General features: G+C 36.8%; 1 protein-coding gene across 2 annotated transcripts; it reads right to left on the bottom strand.

The window, feature by feature from the left end:
• Positions 1–1,541: 1,541 nt before the first annotated feature.
• NUDT12 (nudix hydrolase 12) lies at positions 1,542–14,002 on the bottom strand. 2 transcript variants are annotated; one of them, XM_059492706.1, is made up of 8 exons: positions 13,921–14,002; positions 13,766–13,815; positions 13,348–13,561; positions 10,185–10,777; positions 9,059–9,226; positions 7,897–8,010; positions 6,309–6,508; positions 1,542–4,738 (listed from the first exon to the last, which is right to left on the bottom strand). In XM_059492706.1, exons 3-8 carry the CDS (start codon positions 13,551–13,553, stop codon positions 4,628–4,630), a joined length of 1,392 nt encoding a protein of 463 aa, XP_059348689.1. In that variant the 5' UTR covers positions 13,554–13,561; positions 13,766–13,815; positions 13,921–14,002; the 3' UTR covers positions 1,542–4,627. The 2 variants fall into 2 exon arrangements, with proteins under 2 accessions (XP_059348689.1, XP_059348688.1); XM_059492705.1 differs by having other exon boundaries at positions 13,766–13,974.
• Positions 14,003–16,300: the final 2,298 nt, after the last annotated feature.

The raw sequence follows: 16,300 nt of genomic DNA, 5'->3' as shown, positions 1-16,300 counted from the left end.
AATGTTTGGGAGTATAAAATTTAAACTACTGTCATATTTGAAAAATATTCCATTGTTCACAGAAAGCAATATGGGCAAAATCTGTCACCCTATCCTAACTTCTAGGATTTGATATCTGGTGTCTGAAATGGAAACCATATTTCCTGACATTTCCTGACCACGTAGTTTCTAGGGTCACTTTCCCCAGACAAGCAATTCATATGAAGTAAGTAAGGAGCAATTTAGACTTTTAGAGTGACAAAAGAATTTGAGGCACTTATTTCATACACTCTTTTTTAGCTTTGGCAGAGGTCTTGAGAAAATACCAGCATTTCTGAGCTGAACATTAGAATGCTTCTCTCCTGGGAAAGAAATAGGGATGTACTTTACCAAAGCTAGACTAGTTTGCAGGATGATGAAATGGTAGGAGGAAAAAAATTACTATCTAGGCTTACTTAAGTGCTGAAAAATTAAAATGTAAGCTTCTCTACTCAACAGCATCCTCTTCTCTCAACTCAACTCTCAATATTCCTTCTTGACTACTAATTCTGTAGTCTTATCATAGCACTCATCATATTCCAGTGTGAAATGTTGGTTGCAGAAAGCCAATACTTCTAACAAATGCAAGTTCATACAAACAGGCTTTAATTTCCAAAATTATATACCACTAAACTTATAGTACTTAGATGCTAAAATAAGATAACCAATACAGATTTAGGAATCAAGTATCTGTCTTAAAAATCTTATCATTTAGGAAAACAGTCATATTTCCTTACTGTGAAAAAAATCTGCAGAATTTCTATTTAACAAAATTTATGATGAATTGTAACAATTAGTAGCTACAGAATACTAATTAAAATAGTCTAATTTACCAGAAAAAGGCTTATACTTACCATTGCTATAATCCAATATTCATTTTCCTCAGATGCTTGCTGTTACCGACTGTGAAAAGTCTGCTTTTCTAAGCTCATGAAGGATGGGCTGGCTGTCTTACTAAGGCTTAATAGGATAACAAGTTCAATTTTTTTTCTCTAGACTTACCCCCGTAAGTACCATCAAACCCAGTCAGCAATGATATACAGTATATACATATCCTTCAAATCAATGAAGCAATAAAGGACTATCACTTACTTAACTCTTTACACATAAAGCAGATAATAAAATAACAACTAAATTATCCAGCAGCTAAAAAACGCCAGCTCCATCTGAAAAGCCTTAATCAATCAGATTACCTAATTAAAATTAAAGATAAAAGAGGGAGCAATGTTTACAGCCTTGTTCCACTTCTTTTTCTATTTCTGTCTGCTAAGCTCAGAATCTGATTAGTATATTTAATTCCATGAAGCATCATGACTGGTCTACCTATAATCAGCCTGTTAACATCCACCCATTTTTCCCTCACATCTTGCAGATTTCAATGTAATCAGACTTCAATCAGTAATCAGTTAATTGGCAAGTACTGACTTGCCAATGCTCCTATAGAAAACATAATGTTCAAATTATAGAATCAACACTGGAATTATTCTACTTTTCATGTGTTTACATATATCCAGAATGAAAAATGAGTTAAAAGTAGTATGTTTATTAGGACAAATGCAAAGTTTGTAAAAATATCATAACCAGTATTATACTTACATAGAATGTCATTACATTGCATGAGATTACAGTTTCATTTGAAGTATCAATTTTGGTTTGTGTTCAAAGACCTAATTATCTTTTCCTGCTTTATTAAGGTACTATTTCTATTATCTGTAAATTATTATAAAAACAGATAAAATACATATTATTTTCAAATTATACATTGAATAGAAGGTAGTTCTCTTTAGTACACAGGCAAACGGGGATAAAAGGCATCTCCAGAATTTTCTGCCTTGTACATTTGATATCATGAGTACTATTTTTGGTCTGATACCATTGTACAAGGAGGGGAGACAAGTGACAGATCATTACTCACAGCATAGAAAAAACCACTATTTTTAGTAAGTAACACTATTCTCTTAATCTACTGCATTAACTTCATGGCAAGAATTAGCCTGCTTTCAAAGCTGCTGCTGTCTTTTGTGTAAGGTGAACTACTCAGATCTTCTGGAGGTGTTGCCCATACAACACTCCAGTCAGAACCACTACACTCTCTTCAACTGTTTCTAAATTAAACTTTCCTGAACTGCCGTAGTTGCCAGAAAACCACAGAATTTGGCTCTTCAATTTGACATTTCCTGTGTAAACCGCAAACAGTAACTGTCCTTACAATGTATAGGTAATTTTGAAATAAATTCAAACCCTGACATACAAATAGGGAAAATTAAGCAATAAAAAGCCAGGAAAAGTCTTTTCTTAAATGGATTAAATTTATATAACTAGCTTTCTTAGGTTTGTCTTTTTCCCTGCAAATGGAATTCTTCTCTTGGTAAGGGAAAAAGGAAAAGAAACCTTCAAAACCATTTTCAGAAGCTTGGCTTAGATTTTGAATATCTATAAAGACTAAAAATCATTGACACTTAAATTATTAAACTTGAAAGATCATTAAAAGATTACTCTCAAAATCAGAGATTAAGTGTTGTTCCTTTTGTCATATTTTTCTGGTTTTCTTCATACATAAAAGTGTACATTTTAAATTTATTTATTAGCATTGTAACTGCACATATATACTGGTACACAGATTCTCAAAAAAAAAATTAAGCAGATTATTAACATCAGTTTTAATTAGGGATACTGTGTTTGGAGTTTCACTTTTAGAAGCACATCTCTGTAGCCACTCACCATAATTTTCTACACAAGAACTGTTCCCATATTTCTAGAAGTATTCCTATGGGTCTTAGTCATGTACATTTAGCTACCTCAAAGCCACAAACTACTTATGTTTATGCTTCCTATATTTGCTCTACACTTTATCCTCCTTCTTCCATCTGGCTCCTCATTCCTTTGTTCATCTCTCTGAATGTAATCACCACAGCACTAGCTGAAACTTCCTTTCACTGCTTAGCTTTCACCACTTTTTGTATACTTTCCAATATTCTCCTTTACTCTACGAGCAACCTGCAACTAATAATTGCCATTGTTACCATGCAGTCTTGCTGGTACGTGCACCCTACAACAGCTTTCCATAACTCACTTTCTCTGTAAAAGCAATTTTAAGGGAAGCACTGTATTGTTTCCTTCTCCTTGCCAGACAAGAAATAACCTGTATTCATTTTTATGTATGGCTAAAACAGGGAAGAGAATGAAGCAACATAATATGTCAAATACTCCAAATCTGTCAGGAAGGCTTTTTGCTTTAAAGTTTCTTAGGTACTGCCTTACCAAAAAACCATGAAAACTGCTGAGCATAGTGCGACATGGATGGGGAAAACAAAGTACAATCAGGATTTGTAAAACAGTTTTACTGATTCCAGATTGCTGACAATTTTGGAAAAAAATGTGACACCATTCACTGTTAAAAACAAATTACTCCAAATAAACAAATCACAAAATAATAAGTTTACATTTGTCACTACAACTTCCTCAGGTCATTTGCATTCCTTTTGACATCACTGCAATGACTGCAGAATGACAGACTATGAACTATTACATAATGAAATTTATATTAAACCAGTATACTTCTCTTTTTAGAATATCAACACTATCCTAAATAACTTGATAAATTAAGGCACAAATCTGAACTGTAGCATTAAAAACACATAAATACATATTTTAATTAATATATCCCTGCAGTCTTATAGCTGCAGTAAATATATTTCTTTCAAATATAAGATTCTTAATAGCAGTAACAATCTTGGCATCTCTATTTCCATAAAGAACTTTGTGCATATTTTGAGATACATCTTGTTCCTCCTTCTCCATTATTCTGTAATTTCATTTCTAATTATCAGAGAATCAAATTACTCACTGCCTAGCATCAGTTAAGTACATTATTATCTTATGAAAACACTAATACTTAGGCATTCAGGAGTGGTTCTCCAACACCTTTTTCAAAAACAAAGTATTGTGTTATACCTTTAAATTCAGGCTGACATACAATTGGGTAAGTGCAAGCCAAGTCAGAATGTACGAGCAAATGCTCTGCTTTGAGCATTAACATAAATTAGGTTATTAATGTAAAAGATACGAAGTACCACATATTCATTACTTACATATGCTACTGACTTTAAAATAACCATACTTGGTAAGGCTTTCAGCACTGAATGTAGGTTTTTGTGACAGGTCAAATTTAAAAAATGGACATATGCAAAAATGAGAGAGAAACAGTTAAGGCCAAAGAGGAGGATGTAAGTAGAGAATTCAAACACCAGGCAAGGTCAGATAGCCCTCTTTGTAATGCTATGAATCCTTCCAGTGGGGGAAGACCAAATCAAACATAAGAAGTGTAAAGAAAAAGGCATAATAATTTCATTCTAGAACAAGAAAGCCTGTACTCAACAAGGTACCAATTCTACTTATTTGGTGCTTGCTTGCTTGGGATAATTATTGGGTTTTGTCCCAATCTAATTCAGGTCTGAAAATACCTACAAAGATTGCATGGTTTAGCTCTAGAACCAATGTAAAGGTTCAGAAAATCACTTGATTACACATTCACTAGACAAAAAGTTCTAATTTGTTCCTAATTAAGCATTCAATAGAAGAAGTAAGTTAAAGAAATCAATTATTTGAACTAAAGATTAGCATTCATTCCAATCCAATGTTTCATCAACTGGTGTGCAATAGCTCGACTTGGTGGTACAAAGAAAGAACGCTGGTTTCCTTTAATGAGAACTTCCACGACCTGCAATAAAAGCAGATTTTTTTACCTTTAGAAGATAGCATTATAAACTATGTAGAATCTAACATTGTTCAGATTCAGAAATGATCTTCCTATAATGATCCATCAGTCTGCCACTGCTATACCTATTAAAGAGCTACTAAGAGATTCTCCAAGGTAAATGCAGAGAAAGTCCAACATTGTGTGAATTATGACATTTTTGAGCCTAATGTGCTCCAAAGGATACCTTCTTCCTAACAGAACTGCGGAGACCGCTAGTATATTATTTAAGGTTTCTGTGAAGCTTTTTTATGGCAAGGACCACCAGATGGTCCTCTATACTGTGACAAAAATATTTTTTTTAATGTTTACATGTAGTGCCACGGAGATGTGTTTTCTTAGTCTTCTGAAGAAGTTGCAAGTAACGTGAATTCAGTTTCAGCACATTTCTGAAGCTTATTTCCAGCTGTATGCCAATCTGCATGCTACTAGTTGCATTCAGAACTGATATTCCTTTAAAATAATGCTCCCAGTGTTAACAGAAACACACTGAGATTGTAGGTGATTAACTTTGCCTTCAAGGAGACTTACAGTCCAAATGCTTTGAACAGCTAGGCAGATGTCCAGTGTTATTAAAAGCTTAGCTTCTAAGTTGCCCATAGGAAAACCTGTGAAAACTAAGTTGTGCAAGCAACCTTTCCTTCTACTCATGAACTGAAGTATCTCTGTGAAGTCTTTTCAGCCTCACTTTTATTTGACTGTATTTTAACTACTGATGGAAGTTAGGTGTAGGATTTCTTATTAATGCACAGTAAGCTGCATTTAATAACAGAGTATTAAAATAGTACTGCATGAAAAAAAAAAGATATTCAATCTAATTAATTCCCAGAGTCCTTACTTTAACTTCCACCCTCACAGCATATCTGGTAGCATGCCTGTTTGGAGAAACTGTAATGAATAATGCTATTAAATATTACTACTGCATGAAAAGCACAGGCATGCTAAGGACACGGGTTACAATAACTTGACTATCTCACAGAAGGGAAAGGTGAAGAGCAAACTGGCAAAAACATCATAAAATGAGCATGCAAGTAACTCAGACATTACTGTGAATACCTATCTTTTTCTGGTTGTGTCTAACCTACACCGACAATATACTGCCTCTCAAACCTCCAACTATCATTTATCAACCTAGTTACAAAACAACTAATAATACCCCTAGACAAAATAGGACACAAATGAGCCCTAATTTTAACATCCCTCATAATCTTCCTCCTACTCATTAATCTTCTAGGCCTACTACCTTACACATTTACCCCAACCACCCAATTATCTATAAACTTAGCCCTAGCTTTCCTCATATGACTAGCCACCCTCCTAACAGGACTGCAAAACCAACTCTCTGCCTCACTAGGCCACCTCCTGCCAGAAGGCACCCCTACTCCACTGATCCCAGCTCTGCTGTATGATAAAATGAAGAGTACACATGCTTACTTGTGTACAGGCTTGCTGAAAAAGCAAGTGTCTGTTGTATGCCAGAACCAATACAGTCACAGACTAATCAATAGAAGAAGAAAATGAAATTGAACTTTACCTGTTCTCTAGTGAACCAGCGTGCATCCTCTATTTCATTCTTGTCAACTTTAATTTCTGTGGACACTGCAACAGCTAAGCAGCCAATCATTAGGGAGGAGGGCATTGGCCACGGCTGACAAGAGATGTACTGAACATGGGCAACTTTCACTCCAGCCTCCTCCTCTACTTCTCTTCGAACAGCATTTTCTATGGTTTCACCTAATCAAAAAGGGCAAAGAACAAGCAGTTCATGAAAATACTCCAAGCAATGATCACGTGCTGTGCTTTGAACTGACTCAAAAATTTGAAACTGCCCAAGGCAATTATCTATAAAGATCTAGTTCACAGATCAGGGCAAAGACCTCAGCACAAGACACAAAAGTCTAATAAGGTAAAACAGCCACAAAAGCAAAATGGAACTTTGAAATAAAGTGTAGTCATTTCTCCACTATAATATTTATTTTCTGAATTGGTAATTCCTTACACACACAAACCATTATCACTATATCTAAAATGTCAAAAATTAAGTAGAAAATACATAATTCCTCTAATTATTCTTGAAACATTCATTTGTAGCTAGCAGTGTTAATTTCTGGATTTTCAGTATGATTGCAACAGCATGTACTACAACTTGAAAAATCAGTATTTAGAATTACAATAGTAAGAAAACAGAGATTTAGAATACTTGCTCACATTTCTGCATTGTATTATTCCCTTTGCCAGACTCATTCTTCATTGTCTTAACACATAGAGACAACACTGTAAATAGAAACTGCAATGGAAAGCTCTGCTTCCATATCCATAAAAAACTGTAGGTGCATGTGTGCGGAACGCTGATGGTCGCCAGCCTACATAGGTGCACATGCACTGTGCTGTAACTGCTGGTTACAGGTTCATTAAAGGACAGAGTCCATCCATCAGACATAAATATCTTGACTTTTTTCAAATGATACCTGAATAAACTTGTTCATACTGTCACTGTATGTCAACCTGCACATGTTTACTGTATATATTTATTCACTATAATTTCACTGGTGATAAAGATCTGTTCACAATATAGAATATTTTGCAAGTTGATCAGCAGGTACTTATAACTGTAACTAATTTCAACTATTGTTGCTTGACATAGCTATTGAAAAATCTCTTTATCTTTCTTTCAGAATTATGGAATTTCTATTTATCTACTTATTATTTATTTCCATAGAATCAATCAGGCCCTAAACACCTAAGTATATGCTTAACTTAATGACAGCTTTAACTCAGACTTTAACACTTACTTTTTCTATGCTAAAATCCTTCGCCTAAAGTATCACCGGCCAAGGTGACGTGTTTTAAAATAATTTTTTTTTTCTTTTAGGTAGTGATTTAAGACTACATGATTTGAAAACTGTTCAGTATTTTTATTTACTCAAGTTGCTCTTCGCTTTTTTTTTAATAAATCAACAGCTGCAAAGTACGGAATGGGTATATTTATTGTAACAACTCATCTATTAGGAAGCAAAAAAACTTCAATTTGAGAGAACACAAATTATATTTCTCTGTAATTGTAACGGTATAATACTTTCATTGAGAAAATACACTTGATAAAGGAAAACAAAATTACTCACCAGGTTCTACAAATCCAGCAAGGCAGGTAAACATTCCTGGAGGAAATCTCCTCTGCCTACCTAAAAGGCAATGGTTGCCATCTGGATGGATGACTTGCATTATCACAACAGGATCTGCAAAGGACATGAAATGAATATATTTCAACATTTGAGAGACTTAATGCAGTAAAAACTTCTAGGCTATTCCATACCAATGCATATAAGGGCAAAAATTATATTGAAATCATAACTGCGTCTGTACCCAGAGCAAGCTGTTATTTCGTTTCACTTTGGGGTCACCCTCCATGCAAGATACATCTTTAGTTTGTTGCGCAACATACGTGCTTAGTAGAAGCAGCTTACTAACCAAGGCTTGAAATGCAGGATAGAAGTTACCCGTAACCAAAGGACACAATCTGCTAAGAGTCAGTACTAATCAGCAATACTAATATATGCATCCAGCATATACCAACAGTTTCTGCAACAAACTCGTTTATTATCACCATCTTTTCACCAAAGAGGTCTGAAGAATGTCTTTTTGACTAAACACCAAATAACTAGACACTTTGCTGACAATGTAAATACTGACTAAACACTGACTACTTTCCACCTTTGACTTCACTTACTCTTTGCTATCAGTTTTTCATATGATGTTGCATTTGACAAATTTTCTCCCTTCTGGTCATTGTATCTTTTTCTTTCTAACTAGTAAAACTTTAAAATATTACTAATGTAATATTTTCTCCTATTGGTCTAAGCAGCCCTATCAACTTGTGATCTTTTCCCCTTTTTATTGTCATCTAGTTTTAAGTAAAAAAGTAGAATGTGACCCTTTATACTGCCAATTCTCATTTATACTCTTGGAACTTCTAACTGATATTAGTTGTTGAAATAAGGTTTGCGTTACCACAGCAATTCTGTATCACAGACTAGTGAAACACAGACTAGTGAAACAAAGAGAAGCCCGAACTACTTAATCCTAAACAGAGCTGAGACACACACAGCTGTGGAGAACACACACAACACTCCACAGTTGTGGAGAAACAAGTATGGAAGACCTAGAACAGAAGTAAGCAGCTGAAATAACTAGAAATAAATTGACATACATGCATAGCAATTTACAAGCAACTAATTTAAAAGCAACTAATTTAAAAGCAAGCCACTTTTGAGTGAATATTCTTACCAACTCTTGGATATGATGTGTTGTGAACTCCTTGGAGACTGGGACAACCCTCTTTTAAGCAAGTTTTCTTGTAACCCCCTTCTTCAGTCTTGGTTGCACTCCCACATGTTGGACAGAATCGGTAATGCTGGTGCCATGCTAAAACAGATCTCGCCTGGGCTATTACTCCTTTAAAAGAATACATGGAGAGTGCACAAAATCAAATATTAATTCATGTTAAGGTTTTAACAGCACAAAAAAGTCAAGTACTGAGTTTTAACACAAAAAATCAAGAGTGTGGTTTGAATCATAATTATGGCTACAAGAGAAATTGAGCAAAATGAGTTATGCAGACCTTTTTCTTTGTAGGAGAGCAAATGCAATAGAACACAGTATTAAAGAGCTACAGGGCAATTTACACATACTCAGAAACAAATTCATCCAGATCAATACCCTGTTTCTCACAGAAGTCACTTTGTGTAGGCAAACTGCCAAAATTACATGTATCAAGTCTTCTTCAGATGACCATTTCAGGGCTACTACAGGTATTGACATAATAATGCATTGTTCCATTTAAACTTAAGGCTCAAGTTGAGCTTTCCTTTCATCCTTATGTAAAAACACAAGTGTTACAATAGCAGTCATTAACAACACTTATTGTTAATGTCCTTACTAACACAAATTCACTTTCGTATCCTAAATTTTCAACACTATCTTGTCAAATGAGTATCCAGCACACCATTATGAAGGACTTGGGTTCTCATTTCTTGTAAATAATACTTTCGTAATTATTAATTTTAATTAACAATTTCATTACTGAAAACTCAGTAATGACAGTTTTTTTTATGTTTAAAATGTTCACGCATTAATATTTAAATAGTACTGTTTAAAACCCATGATGATCAATAGGTTTTACAGTCTAATACTGTCATTGCAGAAATTAGTCCTTTGCAAATGCAAATGTTCTTACATACAAAATTCTTCACAAAACCACTACCAGGCTTTTAAAACCAAAATATTTCTAAAACCACTGAAAACACAATTTCTTTGCAGTGTTTTGTCTTTTCTTTGAATTATACCTCAGGGAATACCAAAGTGTTTCTTTCTGATTATGCATTTTGTATTTGCTGCATTTTATGCACCTTACCAGCTTCTTTTTCAGGTAACTGCAGTAGCGCTGGCATCGCTGGGTGAAGAAAGTAACAGTCCTCATGCTTCTGTTTAAATTTTTCAGCAGAAGCAGAATCTACGCTAAGAGCAAACCAAGCAACTAACCCATCTTCATCTTCTTGCTGAACTCTTCCATTGCAAGCAGCCACCAGATTCATATCAAACTGAAGGTCCACTCCAAGAAAAATCAAGGTACATTCTTCAGTTTGGTTCATGAACTGTTCCACATCCTTGTGGCACAACCTGCAAAGCTTTACTTCTGGTTGCTGCGAGCTCTCTCTTCCCCCACCCAAAGTAACCAAGGGACTGAGATTTGAGAAGAGGATGTACACTGTAGCTGGATGGCTTTGTTTTTTACTGAGCCACTTAGAATCTGTTCTTTTATCACTCCTTCTGTCCAGAAGCGTCATGCCAAAATAATTTTCATATTCTTTCACATAATTTGACAAAAAACTAGGTTTCTGATCACCTTTCACATTAGCCAACAAATTAGCTATGTGTTTGTACCCCCAAAATTTAGCAATGTCCAGAGCTGTCTGCCTTGATTTATTAACGATGGATCTGTCACACCTGAATAAACAGAAAAGAACTGAGGTTACCAGAATAAATATGTTTAGGAAGGGTCCTGTTGCTGTATTATAGCATATGTATCTGACACTATTAAGGTACAAGAACTTCTAGACACTCTGTCAATGCTGGGATAATCTTTAGGCAAAATGTTTAGCATCATGATAATAAAATATAATTTACTTCTTCTTTTGCCAAGGCTGTATTTCACATTTTTGTTGATCCTTTCTTGTTGATCCTTTCCAGATTATCATTCACCAAAATTCATGAAGTAGTACAAAGGCAATGAATTTATTAAAATTCCATATACTGTATCATTAAAAAAAAGGCTCAAAACCAGAGCTTCAAAAGTCAGGCTATAGGTCTGCTCCTCATAATCAGTAATCAAAGTGGGAAAAAAACAAAGAAAAAAAAAGAAGCCTAACAAGCATTACTTTCTAGAAGCTACTGGAAGCAGCAACAAAACATTTACAATAAAACATTTTATTGAGGTTAATTGGCTTGTTCAGCCTGGAGAAAAGAAGACTGAGGACAGACCTCACTGGGGTGTCCAACATCCTCGCAAGGGCAAACAGAGGTGCAGATACTAATCTTTTCACTCTGATGACCAGTGACAGGACAAAAAGCCGGACTTCAAAGAATGTTTAGACAACGCTCTCAAACATGGGCACATGGTGGGATTCTTGGGATGACCTGCACAGCTGCAGGAGTTGATCCTTGTGGTCCCTTCTAACTCAGGATACTGGATAATTTACCATGAAATTAGAATCAAGAATACAGCCTCTCCTTAGTGACACAAGCTGGATCCTGTAGGGATCTTTTAGTTACCCAGATGTCTGTAAAGTGAAACAGGTAAGGGATGTTGCCTCATCACATACATTTAAATACTAAAACCAAAAAGAAACCCAAACTTTCAATAGGTTGAGGCTGACTGGGAGATTAAAACAATACAATTTAATTACTTGCTAATCTTGAATTGGTAAGTAAAACAGAAATGTCACTGCAAACGACAAATTATGTAATAAATACTAGACTCATCAGTTTTTAAAACCAGAAGATACCAGTAATATTAATGTTGCTGATACACAGTTAACTGTACCACAGACAAGACCATTTTGAGATTTTATATTAAACTCAGTAGTTTTTGAGGGAATTTGAGTATACTGTTTAGAGAACTATTCAAAACTTAAGTTACAAGTTTTTGCTGCTAAAGCAACTCTTCGCACGACCAGGAATAGGACTCATGGGAATGAAATTAATCTCTCTCAGGAGAGGATTAGGTTGGCTATCGGGAAAATGTTCTTTATCCAGAGGGTGGCTTGGCACTAGAACAGGGCAGTGCTCACAGGACTGTGGCTGACACAGTTCAAGAAATGCTTCAACTATGCTCTCAGGCACATGGTGTGATCCTTGGAGACAGTGCTGTGCAGGACTATGAGTTGGATTTAATCCTTGTGGGTCTCTTTCAACTTAGGACATTCTATGATGCTACAGTTCTGTGACAAAAATGCAACTGACTAGATTTGTAGAATTATTATCTGTAATGTTACAAAATATTATCTTCATAGACATTCATGTTTGTATAACCAGCAACTATAACTGTCAAAATAATTATTCTAAGCATTAACTAAAAAAGACCAATGAGGGTGCAGCATCATTTCATGAACTATATTCAATTGCCTAAAGAGCAACCACGAAAAGGACATTTAAAAGTGATATTAATCTTTTTTTTTTAATTAAGAAAAGCTTAAGTTAAAAAAACTGTTAATCCTATTTAAGAACTGAAAAATTTCCCACCATCACAAAAGATTCCTCAATACACAAAATCTTGCATTATGATTTCCTCTACGTACTGGAACATACTGATTATAGTGGAAACCAGTGGTTCATCTAATGTCCCACTCTGAGCCCCAGCAGAGGCTACAGGTCTTGGCTATGACTGAAAAAAAAATGAAGAGTGGGTGGGACAATTACTGGAGGATGTGGAATGCTATGCCTGAAGTTAGTCATTAACTACAGAATTAACTAAACTTTCTTTTTTCTGTAACTAGGAGTTCAGAACTGAATAGCCTGGGCTTGATTAATGTTAAACTCAGTTAAATGCATTTGATTCTAACTTAGTTTTAAAGCATTCGGAGTAATTTTGGAAAAGGTGAGTCTGTGATGCGAAGAGTCAGCAAACATTCTACCCTAACAAAGATTCAAGTGGATTACAAATCAAGTTTAGAGAAAAAATTTAAGTGGAACAATCAAATACACCAAATTTATCATACGGTAGTTGGAATTAGGGCACAAACTTTGTTCTATTCTGTGAAAAGTGACAACATATCCTTGAATATCAAAGGAGTAACTTTAGAGATGCTTATAAGTTTTAGACTTTCTTAGCAAAAATAAAAAGCATGATGCAATAGCAGAACCCAGATATAAAATGACACAGAATAAATTTTCCTGAACTTCATCCCTGAAAATTCTGCCATTATGTGTCTGGTAAATTTACTTCCGAGACAAAACTGATAGGGGCAAAAAGGGGGTGCAAAACAGAGCTCTTGAATAGGTTCTACTAAACAGCTTACCCCTCTTGAAGAAGAACCTGCACAACCTCGAGGTGTCCATTTCTAGCACCGTACATGAGGGCTGTCCAGCCATTCCCTGCGGCTGCATTGACCAGTGATGGCAAGCGCCTGAGCAGCATCTTCAACCCGGCTGTGTCACCAGCAGCAGCAAAGTTATGCAGCTGAGAAACCATGTCCTGATGCAGGTTCTTTTCAAAGTCAGTCATTGTGCCTTCTGAGATTAAAACAAAGAAAACCGAAGTGCCAGAGAGTATACCTCCCACTACTAAGACGATTTAAGCAAAAGACTGAACTTTAATGCTGTACAGAAAATCAGTATTATTACCAAAAATACATATACAAGAAATTCTCGTGATTGGTGTGATATTATTATTCCAAATCTTCGTCCCACCCGCCTCCAAACATTGTGAAACTTTACCTTAACAATCAAAACCAGTTTTAAAGAGGCTTGAGGACCAGAAGATTTCACTGTGGAAATGAAGATTCTGAGTGTGAAAACAATACATAACGGTTTCTAAACCAAAAGCACACAGGCACATAGACACAGAGAGATAGACAGACAGACAAACACACAGGCACACGCAGACACCGCTGCCGTGACCGCTGCGCAGCACAGCGACAGCTTCTGCTTCCTCAGGTCCCGCTCCACTCGCTTCCCCAAGGCCGCGACCCGGCCTCAACAGCGGGGCCACGTTACCGTGCGCAGCCTCCGCTGGCGGCCAGGCCCCGTGCCCCTCCCACCGCGCCCGGCAGCCGTGCAGAGGAAGGCCCGCTCCAGCGCTGGCCCGAGAGAGACGGAGCAGGGCGGAGCAGGACCGAGCGGGGCCGAGCGCGATTGCCACGCCCGGCCCTTCAGGCGGGCGCCAGGCTTGAGACGCTGCGTGTTCCCGCAGGGAATTGCCAGTCGTTCCCCGAGCGCCGCTGCTGGACGGGTTGGGTCGATGCACAGGGTTAAAGGGCGAGCAGCCATTTTGTCCGCCGGGCAGGAGTGGTTATAGGGAAATGATCAGATTGATTTTTGGCATTGCTTTACCGCGCTAGCAGAAGGCAAAGGTCGGTGGCAACAGAATGCGGAAGTAGTTGTGAAAAAGGTGCAGCTACTGACATGGGAGCGGAGAAGAGTTAGCGGAGAAATCGGAATGATGTAATCAGCCAGAGGTGTGTCCTGACTAGTCAGGAATATTCCACCAACACCAGAGTTTATGTCCAAAAAGAGGAGTCCTTCAACTTTTTTTTTTTTTTTCGAATAAAGGGGGAGACTCCACAGGGGCACATGGCTTCGGGATGTTTTCTCTAGAAGTTTCAGAGGCCGCAGCCTCAAATTCTCAGCTATAGGTTGCCCTCTTCCCCATTTCTGAGGTACTAGGAAGGCACAGCCTTCCCGAACCACCTACCACATATCCCCCCTTGAATCTACTGTCATTTTACCCCAAAGATCATAAGTTCAGGCTTGTGCAGACCCTTGTCTGTCTCAGTAGTGTGAAAAATGGGTATTTTATGATTGCCTTTTTGCAAATATTAAAATGAATATTATATGTGTTGTGTAAGAAAGTAATGCTGTATTAATTCTCTTAAGTAGTGTGTTAAATACAGTTTGAGGTTATAAGAAATGTTAAAATAGAAACTATGTTATGTAGGATACTTTTTTTTAAAAAAAGGACTCTCAGCAAGGTAGCAGCCACAGGACACCTAAATCTTTCAGAGAAAAAAAATTTCTTACCCTCTTATCAGAAGAAACAAACTTCTTCCCACCTCAAAGGCGCTGTTATGATTCAGAGGAAGAAGCTGATGATGGCCAGACAGAATCCTGTGTTTGAATGGCATTTATTCATGTATGAAGTGTATGAATATGCAACAGGCTATTGTTTTTAAGGGTTAAGAGGTGTCCTTTCTCGTGCTGCCCAGAAAAAGATACCCAGACATCCATTACACTTTGTTTCTATTGTCTCTTATTGCCCTAATTCAAATTGTCCAAATTATTATTACTCTATTTGTATTACTATTTTTATAACCCTTTTATTACTATTAAACTTTGTAAAAAAATTAAAAACAAGTGATTGACATTTTTCACAGGAGCCAAGTAGTCTGGGTTCTGCAACAAACCTGCTGCCCAAAGTTAGTAGAGGCATTGTGACCCATTTCAAAGATGCTAACACCCACACCTTCACCCATCAAATTGTTTGTAAAGACACTAGCTTCCCTCTCACTAAGAAAAACCTTGGAAAATTGAGGCTATATTAGTCCTATAGAAATGAACATGGAACTGTTGTCCTAATGCATTTGCACCTGGAGAGTGCAGGGAAAAAAAAAGGTGTAGCTTTTGAAAGGTCAAAATAAAAGTTTTGTACTGTACAGGGTAATCCTGCAAAACAGATTGTGGTTATTCCTATTGCCTAAAGTCGGAATGCAGAGGTCAATCTAAAACCAATTCTGACATGCAGAGAAAAGACTCCACAACCAGCAAGGCTGAAAAGTAGGTATTTTATTCAGTGCTCTGGACACATGGGGGACCACACCACCACAAACATGTGTGTCCATTGTCGTGATTTACTTCACTTTTATACACAAAGGTATTTAATATTCAAGATAATTATGAAAAGCCTATACATATTCATAACATTTCCCCAAAAAGGTTTTACTATAATGAGTCCTGGGAAGTAATTTCCGCAGTCCCCACTTTTAGCTCCTTTTGATTGCTCCTGTGTAGTGCCTCCTGGTGATCATGGGCTGGGGGCTTAAGGATGAAGTAAGCTTCTCTTCTTCATGCTGAACTTTTCATCTCTGTTCTTCATGTATTCTCCTTGGACCCCTGCCATTTCTCCAGACCACAAAGACAGTTTTGGCCAATTTAAGATGCTCCAGGCAGCTAGTCCTTACTTTTACCAGGGACCAGTGCTTGTTTTATCAGGAACTGTCCATAACAGGCCTTTCTAGCCCCTTTATCAATATAACA

The sequence above is a fragment of the Ammospiza nelsoni genome, chromosome Z, assembly GCF_027579445.1.
Source record: "Ammospiza nelsoni isolate bAmmNel1 chromosome Z, bAmmNel1.pri, whole genome shotgun sequence".
Lineage (NCBI taxonomy): Eukaryota > Metazoa > Chordata > Aves > Passeriformes > Passerellidae > Ammospiza > Ammospiza nelsoni.
This window is presented reverse-complemented; position numbering and strand designations above follow the sequence as displayed.